Source organism: Grus americana, chromosome 16 (genome assembly GCF_028858705.1).
Source record: "Grus americana isolate bGruAme1 chromosome 16, bGruAme1.mat, whole genome shotgun sequence".
NCBI lineage: Eukaryota > Metazoa > Chordata > Aves > Gruiformes > Gruidae > Grus > Grus americana.
Genome location: NC_072867.1, coordinates 17556280 through 17572808, shown reverse-complemented (window position 1 = coordinate 17572808; position 16529 = coordinate 17556280). Strand labels below are relative to the sequence as shown.

Genomic DNA, 16529 nt, shown 5'->3' with positions numbered 1-16529 from the left:
CAAGGAGCAGTATTATGTTCTTAAAGCACTTTTTAAGAAATGCAAATGTTTCATCTTTTGTTCTGACAGCTTTATTTGTGCTATTGAAATGACTTTGAATGAACCAAAAGTGCAGCAAAGTTTGCATCAGAAAGCTATTAGCTGGACATGAAGATAAAACCTGAATAATGAGCATCAAAAGCACTTAAAGATTCAAGACCTTTTTATAACGGTGTCCAGATATATGTGCTACAAATACACCTGAGTACTTTGAGTAAATATTGGACTCTGGTTTCTGTAATCTCTTACCCAGTAGCTCTCAAGGAAGTTCTGGATACCCTTTGGGCTTTGCCATTGCTTTATGTGTGAGCAGAACATGTTTCTGCAGTTCTTGCTTTGTGTGCATCCCACTTTGGGGAGATGCGGAAGCTTTGTTTGGGAATGCTTTGCAGCTGCATATTGATGTCGTTGCTGGTGTAGAAATGGAAGTATATGGTGACAAGAGATTTAAGTTACTTTGAAGATACTGCACATTCCTATGAATGGTTTCCTTGGAAAGGAAGAAACAAAGAAAAATGCTCTTGTAAACATGTTCAAAATTATGAATGTCTGGCCTAAATCTAAGAAGTGCATGTACATATGTATATGTATGTGTATTATAGATATGTGTATGCATACCCCACCCAACAAGTGGGACGATGCTGGGCAGTGTCTGCATTAGGGGATGTGTGTGGAGAAAGAAAGTTTGGCTCCTGTCTGGATCTTTGCATTGTGTTTCGTTGCAACGTAAGCTTTCAGTACCTTTTGGTCTCTACTAGTACTAGATGTTTACATTGGACTCCTTGGCAAGAACTATTGAGAAAGGAAGCGAGTGACTTGTATGCTGCGTGAGCCAAGAGAGCAGAAATGGAGGCCTCGAGAATGGGCGTTTGGTTATAAATAGATAAGAATAGGTAATTAGCCAAGTCCAAAGGGAAAGCTTTGCCTTAATAGTAATTACCATCCTTGGTCTCCAGAATGGTTCAGAGGCCTTGCACAGGATGAGAAAGTCATCACACTCGAGGGGATCAGCGACTGGGTGGCAATCACCAACCAAACTGTGACGTTGGATTTTTCTGATTATAGCCAGCATGACAAAAGAAGCCAGAATGTGATCGTGTAGCCCAGTCTCCACCAGCAGACCTGTTTATCATGGGCATATTTATTTAACAGCAGATCTGTTTATCATGGGCAGATCTGTTATTTGCGACTTCTACCAATTAAGTAATTGGCATTTCTTCTTCTCTTTGGCTTTTCAGGCATACTTCCGACAGGGTGTGGCCCTTCAGTATCTTGGACGTCATGCAGATGCACTGGCAGCATTTGCATCAGGACTGGCTCAAGATCCCAAGAGTCTTCAGCTTCTGGTGGGCATGGTCGAGGCCGCCATGAAATCTCCCATGAGAGGTAAGCACCAGATCTTCTCAAGGGTGGTGGTCTGCTGCTAAGGTACTTAGAGGTGGTAGTTTCAGTCCATGGGTGACTCTGCCAGCATCTGAGAGGAGGAGAACCCGGAGGCCTGACAGGAAAGACTTCAAGATTTGGCTTCTCTGCTGAGTCAGCAGATGCTGAGAAAGGAGCCCAAAGTAGGAGGAGGAGCAAAAAAACCATTCTTCTGATTCAGTGGGACAGCAAGATGGTGATACCCAGCTCGAGAGGCACTGGAGGTGAATCAGACTGGTGTGCAGCAGTTCCAGTGAAGTCTTTGCTCCTTTGTCTTTTGTCCAGTATCAGTGCAGGTAGAGGTGTGCGCTGCGGTGGCCCTGGCTTTATTATTACTTGGAGCAACTTTCCACAATGCTCTGGGGCTCGGCCATTGGGAACAGGGAGTCTTAAATGCTCCAGGCCAGTGTTTGCCCAGAAGAGCACGTCAGCACTTCACAGTACTAACGTCTCTCAAAACACAGCATTCCAGAAGGCAAAAAAGGCTGCTCTGCTAATTCACTTATATTCAGGAAGAATGTTGAAATCACGTGGACCTTGAAGCCATATTAGCTGTACAGCATTTTGCCTCTGTTTCATAATGTCCCCATTTCCAGGGTTATCTCTCTAGAGGAAGGAGGCAGTCTCTCCTCTTTGCTCTGTTTCTCTATTGCTCTGTTTTTCTTGCAAGCTTTGTGTCGCAATGTCCTAATGGTATTTCCCAGGAGGGAACATGGCAGTTCTCATCCTCAGCAGATGCTGCTGGGGACCCCAGCGCTTAGGGGCCAAGAAGCGCTGAAATGAAAAAATATCCCCGTTGGTGTTTTCTTTTTTACAGTGTTTTTCTCCATCCTCTAAGATTAATTTGTCTGGAAGTTTCTGTCCTATATAGCAGTTACCTTGTGAACCTAATTTCATTTGGTACCCAAAGGTACTGTGGCTGTTGCTTAGAATGCAGGTGTTTCTATGTAGCCATCCGCAAATTTGGCTGGATGATCTCGCTGTCCTGTTGCACAGCAGCTGTATATTCAGATTGCTGCTCCCTACTGTGCTTCCCAGTGTTGCTGCTTTCCAGTTGTTATCCTCCCACTAACTGGTTTGGCAGATTTTAGATCAGCCTTGCTTATAAAGTGCTAGTTTTACTTTTTGAGTGTGTATATACTGTACTACTGTAATGACTATTCAGAGTCTCAATCCCACTGTGCCAGGCACTCTGCAAGCACTTGAGTAGTTGTTATGTGCTGTTCTGGTCCCCTTTCCAAGAGCTTGCTGTCTAGGAGAGACACAGAAGATCTCTCCAGGTATTGTCTATGGTGTAAAGCCAGTCCCTTGCAACTTGATTCCACCAGGATAATAGATTGTTTGAAGCCATGGATAGACTGATGTGAGTGGTAGCATCAAGGATACTTGGATTCAGAGAAGGAAGAGGAGCAACCAGAAAGGGAAAGAGGGCTATAAGTGTCATGGGTCCACAGTACGTAGAGATGAAGGTGAAACTCCCTTCCCAGTAGCTGCGTCACTGTTGCTGCATCTTTCACCTGTTTGTGGCTATGTCTCTTCCCTCACCATTTGCTGTTGTAGAAGAGCAGTAATGAACTCCACGTCTGCCCTTCTATTACCATGCTGGCTCCCCCTTTTCTACTGGACTTTAGGGTTACTAGGAGCACTTCCCTTGTGTTTTCCTTTTTCTCCTCTCTCCTTGTCTGTACCCCTCTGTCTCCCTGTGTTTGCCTGGATTACCTGGCTAGGATCGTAAGCTGCTTAAGACAGGAACTGGGTTCGTACCTGGTCTTGCAGTGATAAGCATGATAAGTAGTGGCATGTTACAGCAACTATTTGTGTCCTCTTACATCTGCATTTAATCCCAGGATCTATTTGGATGTCCGTAACTGGCATTGCATCGACACTGTTTGCATCTTCAGGGAAGTGTTAAAATCCTTTTTTGTTGCTGTTTATATACTTGGTCATTGTAGAGAGGCAGAAATGATGAAAACAGGGAGCAAGGGAGGTTGCTATGGTAGTGTTGATGCAGGTGAGAGCATCTAATCAAGAAATGCCGCTTGGTCAGCAAATTCTAGAGTCCCGTTATCATGATGTCCTTATTGAAACGTGCAGCCAAGATGTTCTATCATCTGAATGAAGCAAAAAGACCAGTTGTAAGTAGTCTGGCAGGTCCAGTGCTATTATTCTGCAGAAGCACCTTCTCCTACAGAGGAAAGAGCAGCTTCTTTCTGCAGTTTTTGTCACCTGTTTTAGCGCACATTGTGTGCTGTGGTATATGGACACACACAGAATTTGCAGACATTCAGATGAAAGTTTGTGCTGAAGGGACAGAAACTGCAGTGCTCCTATTCACTGCTGGTGGCCCGTTTCCAGTTTCCTACAAAACTGTATACATGTTTTCTGTATTCCTTCTGCCATTAGGTCAGTCTTCAGAGCTCAGTGTGAGACTGCTCTCCATGCTTATGCTGTCTTCCTGAAGTGCCTTCTGCAAGGAAAACATCAGTTTGCTAGTTGATCTTTCTTGATGTACTAGATATTAGATGATGCATTTGAGCCCTGAGTTCCCGTAATAAATCTTGGTTTGATTTGGGCAGTCTGGCCCTTAGCTCGTGTGTCATTTGGTTACCAAAAAGTGAAGATGGGTTGTGAGGGTGATTTCTAGATGCAGATAACTTGATTTGAGTAACTCTGCCTTCATTTTTTTTATTTCAGAGTCCCTGGAGCCCACCTATCAACAACTGCAGAAGATGAAGCTGGACAAGAGCCCCTTTGTTGTGGTGTCTGTGATTGGCCAGGAACTTCTGACCGCGGGCCACCATGGGGCCTCTGTGGTGGTGCTGGAGGCTGCCCTGAAGATCGGCACTTGCAGCCTAAAGCTGCGGGGATCAGTGTTCTCTGCACTGAGCAGTGCGTACTGGTCCCTTGGGAATACGGAGAAAAGCACTGGATACATGCAGCAGGACTTGGACGTAGCCAAGACTTTAGGTAAGAGTTCTCATTTTACTTGCTTGAGTGCTGGATTGGTACAGATGGAACAAATTAATAGCTGTATTAGTGATCAGCATCTCTGTATAATGCTCAGGTTTCTGTGGGATTTCGCAAGCTGCTAAATCAAATCTGAAACTTCTGAAACGTGCACACTACAAGCTTGTGCAGCCCCGTTTGCCTATGTGCATGAGGGGGCAAATGATCAATGAATGTGCTAAGGTTTTACAGGGTCTTCTAATTTTCTGGTGTCATGTATGTGGGAACTGGTCTTATCCCTTGTGTAGACTTGGGCTCAAAACCTTAACTGAATCTGAAATGAAGCGATCTGGTTTTTTCAAGAATTTGATGGAAAAAGGTACTCTGAGCTTCTGAGGCAGTTGCCAGGGAAGGAACAAATCAGGAGTAAGACAATGGATGAACAAGAGAGTTTGAAAAATAAATAAATTGGGAAAATCCCTCTCATGTACTGTATATCCTGCACAACACTGAGAGCTTTCAAGCTTTCAGGGTGCTGTAGGAGAGGAGACAGTAAGGCATAACCTTGCAGAGGTGGAGAAGATAGCGACTGAGGGCTCTAGCTAGGAGAGTTCAGTGAAAGTATAGCGACTACTGTCTTGAAGAGAATAGTAGAGGTGCTTTGTGTCTGAGCTGAGCTGTGCTGCAGAATTGCTTTCTGGAGAAAGCTGGCATGCTCCTTACTTGTTTGAAGCCTGGGCCATTGACTGATTGCTAACATCAAGCAAGGAATAAACATGGAAGAATGGGAAATTGCCAAGTGTTAGACCAAGGAAGAAATTAAAACAATTCTAAAAATAAGGTTGGTGGCTATTGTAGAAGTTTCTGAAGGCCAGCAAAGACGAGAGTTTCATCTGTGTATTAAACGTAAGGTTGAGTTTGTTCTGATGCTGGTTCTCACGCTGGAGCTTCACTTTGTACAGCGTGTTCCAGTCTTTCTGCTGGATGCTTCCAGTGATGCCTTTGCTAGCTAACCTTTGTTTTGTTTGCATGTGACTCAGGTGACCAGACGGGAGAATGCCGAGCTCATGGAAATCTGGGCTCCGCATTCTTCTCCAAAGGAAATTACCGGGAGGCCCTTACTAACCACAGACATCAGCTGGTGCTCGCCATGAAACTCAAGGACAGAGAGGTAGGAAGCTTATTAAATAGACCGAATTGGGAGTCAGCACTGTGGGGTTTTCTAGAGAGATACGAACATGTCAGGAAGCCTTGTTTCTCTGCCCCGTTATTCTGAGAATTTGGAAGCTATGTGATTTCTCTTCCCAGCCATTCACTTGCCTTTTGTTAAGGAAATCGTGCCAGTAGATACAGTATGTGAGTGCAGGTGGCAGGATGTTTGGTTTGTCCTTATGCCTCCCTCTGCCTCTGTCTCCATGTGGCTCTGAGCAGGTCATTCTGCCCCTCTCTCCCTTCCTGTCTGTCTTGCCCACAGCACGCAGGCTCTGGGGTCTGCGAGCAGAAGGTACTGCTGAGTAGGTGTCAGTATGACATCTCTGCAGTGGAGCCTGCCCGTCATCAGCTCTTGTTTTCCCTGTCATACAGGCACTACCGATTTGAGCTCTATGAGAGTGCATCCTATGTTGTGCTTTTTCCAGACAAGTAATGAGCTAGCTCCCTGTCCCAACTGTTCACATAAAATACAATTTGTTTAAAAAGTAGTGAAAAGAAAAAGAATCCACGCAAACCTGGAAATACAACGTTGTGTAAAGCGTAGGAGTTGCTTGGACTGGATATGATTTGCCTTGACCACTTACCATTCAGCTCTCGAGGTGTTATGCTGGGCTCCCTGCCAGTCCAGGGAAGCATGCTGCATGGACTGAAGAGTCTGTCCCAAGAGATTTCTACCAAAAGTTCACTGTAAGGACAGAATCATAATTTTAGTGCAACTTACAGATACAAAAGCTATTCCCCAGTCTACTGTGAGAAAATGGAGGGCTTGTGGATTGCGTGGCAGGTGAAGGGGGTGGCTAGAGGCAGCAGGGCAGGTGTGAATTCATGTAAACACAAGTTTTGGGGAGATCTAAAAACTGGGGAAGATTAGTTTACCACTGATAAGTCATTAAAAAGATCCATTTGAATTAGCTAAGTGCTTTACTGAAGTGTTACTTTACAATTTAAATATCAAGTAAGCCTTGGAGAGATGTGTCTTTCAGTAGGTTGTGGAAGGACTGTGACTGGGGGAGGAACCCGCTAGACATTTTCATGATTATTTTACCAGCTGAAAAACCTCCTGCATCACTCCTGATTCCCATGTTTCTCTTTGTGCACAGCAGAAAAGGTGTTACTCATCATTGCTTTTATAGTTCTCTTGATCAGGGGTCCCTCTTCCTGTGAAGAGTCTAATCTACGTAGCTGCTCCTCTGGCGTTTCTCTAAGCAGCAGATCCCCCCGTTGTGGGAGGGGGCTGGAGGAAATAGCAGGACACTGTGCTGGCGTGTGGCACGAGCGCGGCAGCCCGTGCACCCCAGAGTCCCTGGGCTGGCCCAGCGACATAAGTGCTGGTGCAGTTCACTGGATTCAGGATGCTGATCTAAACAGATCCCAACGGTCAGTCTGGGAGGAATCTGGGGAATGAAGGCTAATGGTGATAGTTCTTAGTTTATGACACATCTGGGCACATAATTAACAGTTATTGACAACAAATGACTACTTGGTTTAGGAAGAAAGCTGAGCTTCTTGGATTTCCTGTAGGATGTAACCACAGGAAATTAATTTGGCGCTTTCTGATGACATCATCTTGACCACAGAGCTTCCTCTGAACAAAAAGCTGTTTTTCTTGGCCTCCTTTGCAGACATTTTTATAATGCAGATGTTATAAAGTTGCAGTAGTGCTGATGTGAATTCCACCAGAAGGGAATTTGGTGTGCGACTGTAATGAGGTAATTGTTTTACCTCCAACCGTACAGAGAATTGGCTTAGAAGGTAAAAAGTGCTCCTCTGTATGGGAGACTGCTACCCTCGGAGGGAGGATTGGGTTCTCAGGCTGCTGAAGCAAATGTTTGTACCAGAGGCTTCTGCTGGATTGCATCGCCCGTAACCCGGGAGGAAGTTGCAGAGGATCTGGCTGCAGCATTCAGATCTGTCCTCCCCCACGTAAGCCTGCAGAAAGGAAATGTTGTCAGCTGAGTGGGGAATCATGTAGGCTGCTCAGGTGGACCGAGGATTTTAAACATTTTTCTCTCCCTGGCACAGGGAGTCTGTGCAGCTCCTGTTACAAGCACCGTATCACACTGAGCGCAGTCTGTACGTCCAGACGGGTCATCTGCTCTTTGCAGTCACAGTGTGGGGAAAGGTTCAGGCTGTTTGGTGATACTTGTGCCCAGAGAAAGAATGGAGCAGAAGTAGCTGGGATTTGGCATACCTCTAGTGTCTCTGAGAGAGACCTTGGCGTATTGAACATACATGTGGTTTTGGTCAATGCAGACAAGTAAGACAACCGGTTCTTAGCAGGACACTGTAACAGGCACCATGAAGCAGCCATCTTGTGTCATTTCAGTGCTTTCCATCACAGTGAAGCGATGGGTTGGATTTTTTGACCAGCTACAGTGGCTGGTCAAGAAATCCACAGAACTAGCTTATCTGAGATTGTTTCTAAAAGAATTAGCGGACTTAGAAGTACAGTTGATTCAGGAAACTAGAAATCATAAGGGACTCTGTCTTTCTTTCCATGCATTCTTTGGTTCCTGTGGAGCTTTGCAGATGGTCACCGTGGTTGGTAGGACACCATCCTAAAAGGGATGACAACAGAAGGGAGGTGCAGTAGAAGAGGGGAAGGTAGGCAGGACCATCTGCCTCTCTTCTGATGGAGGTGAGTGTGGGAGTTCGACTCTGAGATTGTTTAGACGCAGTTGAAGAGGAAAGAGCAGTGCACCTTGGTAGTCTGTCACTTCTCTGTGAAGATGATGCAGGGGAGATTTCAGCGTGGGCTGTGTTGGCCTGCCGCAGACCCTGGGAATGTACTCGAGTTGAGAATCCCGATGAAGTCTGTGCTGCTGCTGCTCTTACAACCATGTCTCCTGTACTGGCTGAAGTGAAACTGGTGTGGATATACCTATCCATGCTTCGGCCATGGCAGTGTGGGTGTCACTGGACTGTGTCTTTACGGACCTCAGGCAGATAACACAAAGTTTGACCATACCTGCCTGAGTGGGTGGGAAGCTGTGCAGCTCACGTGAACGCAGAGCGACCATGAGGACTGGTGGCACCATAGCTCTGTGCGCGTGTACGCGTTAGGGACCTTGTCTCTGGGCAGCTCCATTAGCACTAGCTCCAACTAAGACCCGCTTAATTCGTGCATAGAGGTGGAAATAAAACGCTCTTAGGCTGGTGGGGCCCCTAGGTACAGGCTTGCCTTTTCCTTCCTTGTTCAGAGCCAGCTGCAGGCTGTTAGAGTTTAACCACTCCTGTCCTGAAATAACGGCGTGCAGTCCGGTGCAGGGGTTAGTACCTCTGAACAGGGATGAGAGCATCTGCTCTCTAAGCTGGCCTGGCTATGGTGGAGTGAAACATTGACTTTGTTTCCTTGCTGCTTGAAGAGGCATGGGTAAAGAATTGCAGCCCTGTCCTACACTACCAGTAGCCTCATGTTCTTGTGACTTATTCTGTACTTTCTGTTACTAAAATGTCAGTGCACGTTGGCTGTTGCTAGCATGCTGAGGAAAATATGTACTGATAGCTTGGCTGCTGCTCTTTTTTCTAGTTTTTACATAATGCCCATGAAAAATCTGGGAGTTTTACCAAGAGAGGTTCCCTAGACCAGCAGCCAAGGTACTCGTGATGTGCAGGAGGAAAAGTGACAGATTGGGTTAAGAGGGAAGACATTATTGTAGCTCATTGTCTTTTCCCCATTGCAGAAGCTGGCTCTGATGAGCATCAGAAGCTTGCAGTCTGAGTTTTTCTCCAGAGAGGACTGAGGCTTGCAGTTACGCTAGTGCAGGATTTCTGATAGAAGAGTTATTTTTCTGCCAGCCGATGGAGTACAATAGGGAGATCTCTTCTGCCAAGTCAAAAACCACTCAAGATTAAATATACAGGACAGGGCTCACCTGTGACTACATGGCTAAGTGCTAATGACCGGCGGTATCTCCACTCAAAACTGCGAATAAATCAAACTGATGCTTTGTAGAGGGAGACGGTGGGGCAGAAGATCAGATGCAGTAATTATTGAAAGTCCAAATAGAACATAAACTCTAGTGAATTCTAGGAACCGGTGAGCTATGCCAGGGTCAGAAGAAAGACTGGAGTCAAAAAGTAAACGTGAAAGCTTTCGATGCCTGTAAAGCTAGTCTCCTGTTTCCCTATTCCTCTTTGTCTCTAGCTGCTCCACAGGTGTGCAGAACTGTCTCGTGTTATGAATTCTGTAAGGCCGGAGTGCCAAGGTAGAGCTGACAGCGGGTAATCTCTCAGGACAGGTTGGAGTGGCCCTTTTTGACCATTGGACCTTGTGTTCCTTCCAAAGCATTTTATTTGGAAAAGTACTGCTTGAGGGGAGTGTTTTGAAGCTGTGAGGACTGACAAGCAGGAATGGAAAGGGAAAGGAAAGCTGTGGAGCCCCTCCTCGGGTTCAGTGTCCAAACCCTCACATAGGCTGTGCTTGAATCCTGTCTCGCAGAGGCCACTGATACCACAGGGACTCCGCAATGTAATAGGTCCCCTCTCTCCTGGGCCGTCAGACGCCTTCTATTACAGCCCCGCATTCAAAAATAGCAGGGCAGTAAGGCAAAATGATAAACTAACCATAATAAAATTAATGCTTGTGTGGAAGTGCATTGCCAGCGCTGAGCTTTTGGGAAGGATGATGTTGCCAGAAAGGCACTGGATGCTGGCAGCTCCTCTGTGTTGGCTGGCCAGCACGTTTGGAGCTGAACTGGGCTTTTCATTAAAGATGCAGCATCCCTCTTCGCTGGGAGGGATGGACAGAAGGCACTGAGCGAGGAAGAGGATTGTTTGAGCCTCTGACTCTCCCTGGGGCTGGGATGAAGATGCAGCTGAACGAGGCAAGCCTGTTTCCTGCTGCTCCTTTTCTCAGGGAGCGTAACGCAGGAAGAGCGGTGGGGCCTGGAGGAGAGCAGAGGACAGACTGACGGACTTTGTCACTGCCAGCTTGCCCCTGTGTTGACTCAGGATGCCCAACAGTTTGCAGCAATCACTCTTGGCCTGGTTTTGAAGGGATTTCCCCCCACCTCCCCTCTAGAAGCAGCTATTTCTGGAAGGAGTAGATGCAGAACTGGCTAGTGCTCAGTGCCTGTTATAAACAGTTACTGACTGTTTCTGTGGCCGCTGCCTGCTGCTCTTGGGTGCCTTCACGAGCATATGTGGCTCTGAGAATCATCTGCAGCAGGTGGGTATGCTCAGTAACCAGACCGATGAACTAGATTTTACTTTCTCAAGATATCTTTTTTAAAACAATTGCAAGTGTAAGGCAGAGTTCATGTTTGGTGCAGCTTCAGCAGAGTTTTTTTTTTTCAGAAAGGTTGACTGTTTGCCGGAAAAGAAGATGATGAAGATGACAATTAGAACTGGGTGGTTAAGTGGCATAGAAGAAGGGTGTGTATTAAGCAGACTTTCGTGGGTTTTCTGTGTCACCTTGCTCTTGCATACCTATAAAAGTTCTTGTGTGGTAGAGGAAACATCAGAATGCAGAAATTTCCATTATAAAGAGAAACCATGGGCTTGAAGCCCAGGAGACTCAAGAAGCCCGTTAGGTGCTACACTTCGTACTGCAGAGAGGGCATTGCCGTGGAGCTGACTGTGATGAGAGGCCTTTGCTGGCAGCAGAGGACTGTCACGATGGAAGGTTGTCAGGGATAACTGGCTGCTGTGCATCTCTAGAGGAGGAGCGGTAGTGAAATGTGATTGCTGTGACAGACATAATCAGTGTCTGGATTCAGTTGGGAATTTGCAGATTCTGCAACTGTCTGACCATACTTTGTGTGCAGCTCAGCCGCTGGTGGTTATTTAGGTTTGCAATTCTAGTAGTTTTTCCCAGCCCCCTTTAAAGCATGCCTGAGCCAGCAATGAAACACAGCATAAAGCTCCTACATTTTGTAAACTACAGCTACTTACTGTCAGGCTGTGTAAGTCAAAGATCAAATTTCACTTATTTCCAGAAGGAGATGCAGAAGGAAAGATAGATCATTCCTTTCTACTGAAGTCTGTAAATTCTGTAAAGCCAAGGTTTTCTGCCCCTTCCTGAAGGGAAGAGGAAATGCTTTCCAGGTGTCCTTCCTGCTGTGCTTTGTCTGTACAAGCCACATCTTCAGTAAATAGCAAAGCTGTAAATATTTAGCCTTTGGTCTGAACTCCTTGAGTGCATTATGGTATGGGGCAAAAGAATATTTTTTTTCCATGTTCCTTGCCATTCATTTTAGAAATATCTATTCTGCTGAGTTAGATAAGGAAAAAGACTGGAACGCAGTCTGAGTTAGAAGTGGCACAACTGTCCTTCAGGAGTGACTTCATTCTTCCTACAGTACGACCTGTGGGGCCCTCCGGAGTGCTCTGAACCTTGCCTGCAGTGCTCTGAACTGCCTTGCTCTGGGATGGTTGTGCAAAGGCCGGGGTGCTGCTGATGCCATAAACTGGTCAGGCTCAGCGCTGCATGCTGAATCGCTCCCAGAAAACGTGTCGGGGTGGTATCAGCTCTGGCTTGTGCTTGAGCAAGGTGTGTGTGTCCCGAGCTGAACTTCTTTCTGAATGAATGGTATGAAAGCTTGTCCAAAATGTGGAGTGCCTCCCTGGCTGCCTGCCTGTATCCCGTCCTGGCCCAGAATGATTTCTGTGTTTGGACTGTGCTGGCAGCCACAGGGCTCCTGCCAGAGATGAAATTATAACTGTTTGCGCTTCAATTGCAAGGATCCCTGCGCTTGCAGTTGTGCTGCAGATTTGGCTGGAGGCGTGAATCCGTGCAACCCTTCCTCTGGAGAAACCATCGTAGGGCGTGTCAGTGTGCAGTGAGCTCGTCAGAACATGTGCGGCTGATTAGTTGTGGGCCAGGTTCCTCTCCTGGTTACCTTGTCAGGCATCCAGAGGCCTTCCACAGCGATGTAGACTTCCCCCAGGTTCACGCTGCTGCAGCCTGTTACTGAGATGAAGCTGGAGTAGGGTTCACGCTCAATAGTGAGCGCAGCTTTTCCTCACCACAGTGCCAGTGCCTGACCTCGCAGCCAGGACGTGAGCAGCCTGCATGTTCCAGCACGTGGCTGTGCTGCGTTCTTGCAGTGTCAGTGGTGCTGCTCCGCTGTCGCCCAGCTCTGTCATTACAGTTCTCCCCGGAGCAGGCCAAGTTGCTTCATGGAGAGTTGCTCTTCCAGCTGTGAACAGCTTCCTCAGTCCCACTGCAGCTGCTTGGCCCCTGAGAGAGAGGAGCCTGTGCATTGCATTTTTGGAGCATGCAGGGGTCTGTCTTTTTCCTTCAGGGCAGGCACAGCTGGCATCCTGGTATGTGCCAGGCCCCAGGAGACATCTGTGGCTGCTAAGGGAACGTGTGGAGCAGGAACTGTCCAGACTGTGTGATGAGGTTCCGGAAGAGTATTTTTCTGGTTTGATACTGGTAACAGCTTCCATGCCTATGCCAAAACCCTGGACTAGCTAGCACAGAACAAACAAAAGTGCACTTGTCTCTGTACTGCCATGTATGTTCAGGAAGCAAAGAACGATATTTCTGTGGTGTGGAATGTTTTCTCAATTAATTTGTTGTTCTTCAGTGTCCATATTGCTTGTGATCATTCCAGTGCATTTTTAACACAAATTTTCAGTTATGTGATGAACAGTTCTTAAGTGTGTCTTGGGGCTGATTCAGACTCCATTAATGAGTTACGTGGCACTTCTGTCTCTATAGCTATGGGATGTAGTGAACTGCTGATGAAGGTGTCTTGTTGCACAGCTGCATACTATATTTCTGTGGAGAAGTTCAGGAGAACCACTGGAAATGAGCACGATCCACTAAAAAGGGGTTGAAGGGACAATAAAGCAGCCAGAAACATTAGCCCTTTGCTTCCAGAGAGGGTGGTGAACCTCTGTGTCCCTTACCTGTACAGGCTGGAGAAGTGTTGTGTAGGAGGTGGTGGAAGGCTATTTGTCGTTACTGATTTAGTGCCTGCAGTCACATCTGTCTTCTGTGGCGTCGCAATACACCGTGCTGTACCTTCTCTTGGCTTGGCATGGTTCAGGCCATCCTGGAAGGCTTCATGAGATACCAGCTCATTGAAGACTGGCTGGAGGTCTGTAGCCCATCTTTCTTGCATGTCCTGCGGGATGGGCCGGTCTGTTACTACCCCATTGCACTTCCCTGTCACAGCCTGAGGTTAATGTGAATGAACCTTTGCGCATGTGTGTGATTTTTCTTACAATTGTTGATAGTTTTTAAGGGAATTTGAGAAACGTATGCAGTGAGGTAAAGACTCTTCTGGTTAGCTAACATGTGCTTGGAAAATCTCATTCATATTAGGTTCTGATTTCTGTAGCATGTCTTTGGGAAAATAGAAGGCACACCCAGACCTTCCATACTGCATAGTGTAACAGGCTCTTTCCATGTCTGCCTCTTCTTCCTGAGCAATATCTTAACTGGTGCCAAGAAACCCCTTCTGTTTATCCTTCTGCTCATGTATCGTTAGTTGGGTGCACAGCAGTGGGCTGGGTGCTGCTCCTATGTAGAATTTAGCTTTGCATAGGTTACCATTCATAGCAGTGATCCTTTTCCATGTCATTCAAGTGGATTTCAGGTGTTTTAAAATATAATTTCTCATAGGGCCAACTTTGTCTTTTTTTCACTGAAAATCCTGAAGTGATCACCTGGTCACTTCCTCATTTGTGCTTCATTATCATCAGTCTCAGATGGAGTGCTAAGAATCACATGCATTTACTAACTGCAGCTTGAGGAAGCCCACAGCCGTTTCCCTGCCCGTGGCATTTGTGTGGGTCTCAGCCATATGAAGAGGTGGTCTGTCCCTGGGGCTGCCAGATTTTTCAGAATGGAAAAATCTGAAAATCTTATGACCACAGTTATCTTGTTATGTTTGCAAACAGTCTGGAAAATGAGGACAGGATATAAATACCTCACAAACGAGAACTGGAAAGAGTCTTCAGGCTAAAGCAATTTGTCATGCATGAAAACATTGACTAAGATGTCAGGAACAGGCTGCGGAGGCGAAAGTAGGAAAGTAGTACTTGCCGCAGTAAGCGACAGCTTTGCAGAAAAAGAGCAGAGAAGGTAGATGTTTCTCTGCTTTTCTGTTTTCCGTCCCTTTTCCTTTTCTGTAGTGAAGCCACTGCTTCAAAATAATTTATTATGTAGTTGTCTGCCAGAACTGGATTATCTGCTGCCTGTAGCAACACGAACAGAAAAGACTAAGAGGAGAATATACCTTATTCCTTACAGCTTTATCACATCTGACTGGAGTTCCAGAACTAAGGAACAGACCGAAGAGGGCTTTGGAAATTGATTACATTAGTGGTTAATGCAGCCACTGCTAACAGAACTGCAGGAATGACAAGTTTAGGGTGTGACCACTGCTACTGTATTAAACTGCAAATAGCTTTCACTTCTTGAGCTTTTTCAGGAGAAGAGATTGGAAATGACGTGAGAGCTTTTGTTAAGAAATTAGTGTCTCTCTGTTACTGATACCACAAGAACATCAAGAGATTACAGCCCATACATATTGCAGAGATGGTAACTTTGCAGGAGTGTCCTCCTACTTATGTGTGGAAAAAAACCCAGTATCTTATAAAAAATGTCAAGCAACAAGAAAAGGAATGGGTGACTGTGGTGCATCTATATCCATTAGTGCACGGGATTACCTCTTCAATCTTGTTCTCCATTTGTGCCTTCTGTTTTTCTCTGGAGTTCTTTTAGGGGATCTTTTGAGTCCTGGAGGTACTTTCAAGAAATTGAAACAAGCTGGTTTTTGATTTAGTCTCTGCGTGAGAAACAGCTTTCCAAATCCCATGACACTTTACACAGGATTTACAAACAACAGAATGGCTGATCAGGCTGCTAACCACTCCAGCAAAAGACTGCTCGCAATCCCTGCTCTCCGAAGAGGTGAGAGACCAGCGTCAGTTCTTAGGAACTCACTGGAAGACTACCCACAGAAACCAGAAACTGGTAAAAAGATCAGGCCCTTGCAGTTCATGGACTGGATACTTGCAGAAAGAAAGGGTCTCTCTTCCTTTGAAAGTTGTTGTCTGATCTGAGCCCTTGCACAAAGCCTGGCATCACAGAGCTTTCTTGCTGATCTCAAGCTGGTTTTAATATGTATTTTCATTATTACCGGGGGGAGGAAAGCTGCCAAGAGCTGCTCAGTGTGGACCTTCAGCCCTCAGTCTCCCAGTACTGTGCTGTGAGAAATGGGTAAGGTCCAGATGCACCGTTGGCTGGATTGGCAGACGTTTCCTGACTGGCAGCTGAAGTGGTGGAGGGGCCCAGCAGGATTTCCAGGGATCAGCCAGGCTGAGCTGGAGGAGGGAGGGGGCTCCACAGGGCATCCCAGCACGCGTGAGACTCACTGGGGCTTGAGTGTTCTTTGTTTTATAAGACGTGTCCCCTTTACACCAAAAGCAGCGTTGTCGTCTTCAGGACCATGTAGGACCAAAGAATCTCCGGCGCTAATACTTTCCTGGCTTTTTGAGGATGCGTTTGCTGATCCTGGTCCATGTCTTCCAGAATCATTGCTAATTTTGTACTAGGCTTGAGGGTGATCTGATCTATAGAACTGAAACCTCAATACTGGGCACTTGCTAGGAGGACCTGGCTAAGCAGGTCCGGGTAGCAGAGGTGTGCTGAATCCCTCTGTGGAGGGCTGCTGAAGAAGAGGTGTGAAGCAGCCAGTACAGAGTTAAGTGAGACTGAGGCAGATTGGTTTTCCAGATTTCCTAACAGGACAGAAGCTTTATTTTTACACCCACTGCCCTTGAAGTCTCAGGTTCTGCAGGTATTGTGATTTCAGCTTAATGAGAACTTGTGAGAGATTTGACTCAGTCTGCAGAATGTCTTCCTGGACATTTTCTGCAGCATTGTTCAATTCACTAAAGTTCTTTGGCCCAGATGTTTGGCTCTGGGCATACAAAGTTACAGACATAAA

General features: G+C 46.3%; 1 protein-coding gene across 3 annotated transcripts in view; it reads left to right on the top strand.

The window, feature by feature from the left end:
- The window catches only part of TTC28 (tetratricopeptide repeat domain 28), a 187410-nt gene that overhangs the window by 109748 nt on the left and 61133 nt on the right, over nucleotides 1–16529 (top strand). For all 3 annotated transcript variants that reach the window (XM_054843936.1, XM_054843935.1, XM_054843937.1), the window contains 3 exons: nucleotides 1278–1425; nucleotides 4156–4428; nucleotides 5448–5578. In XM_054843936.1, coding sequence (XP_054699911.1) covers nucleotides 1278–1425; nucleotides 4156–4428; nucleotides 5448–5578 — 552 coding nt within the window. The remainder of the gene's footprint in view (nucleotides 1–1277; nucleotides 1426–4155; nucleotides 4429–5447; nucleotides 5579–16529) is intronic.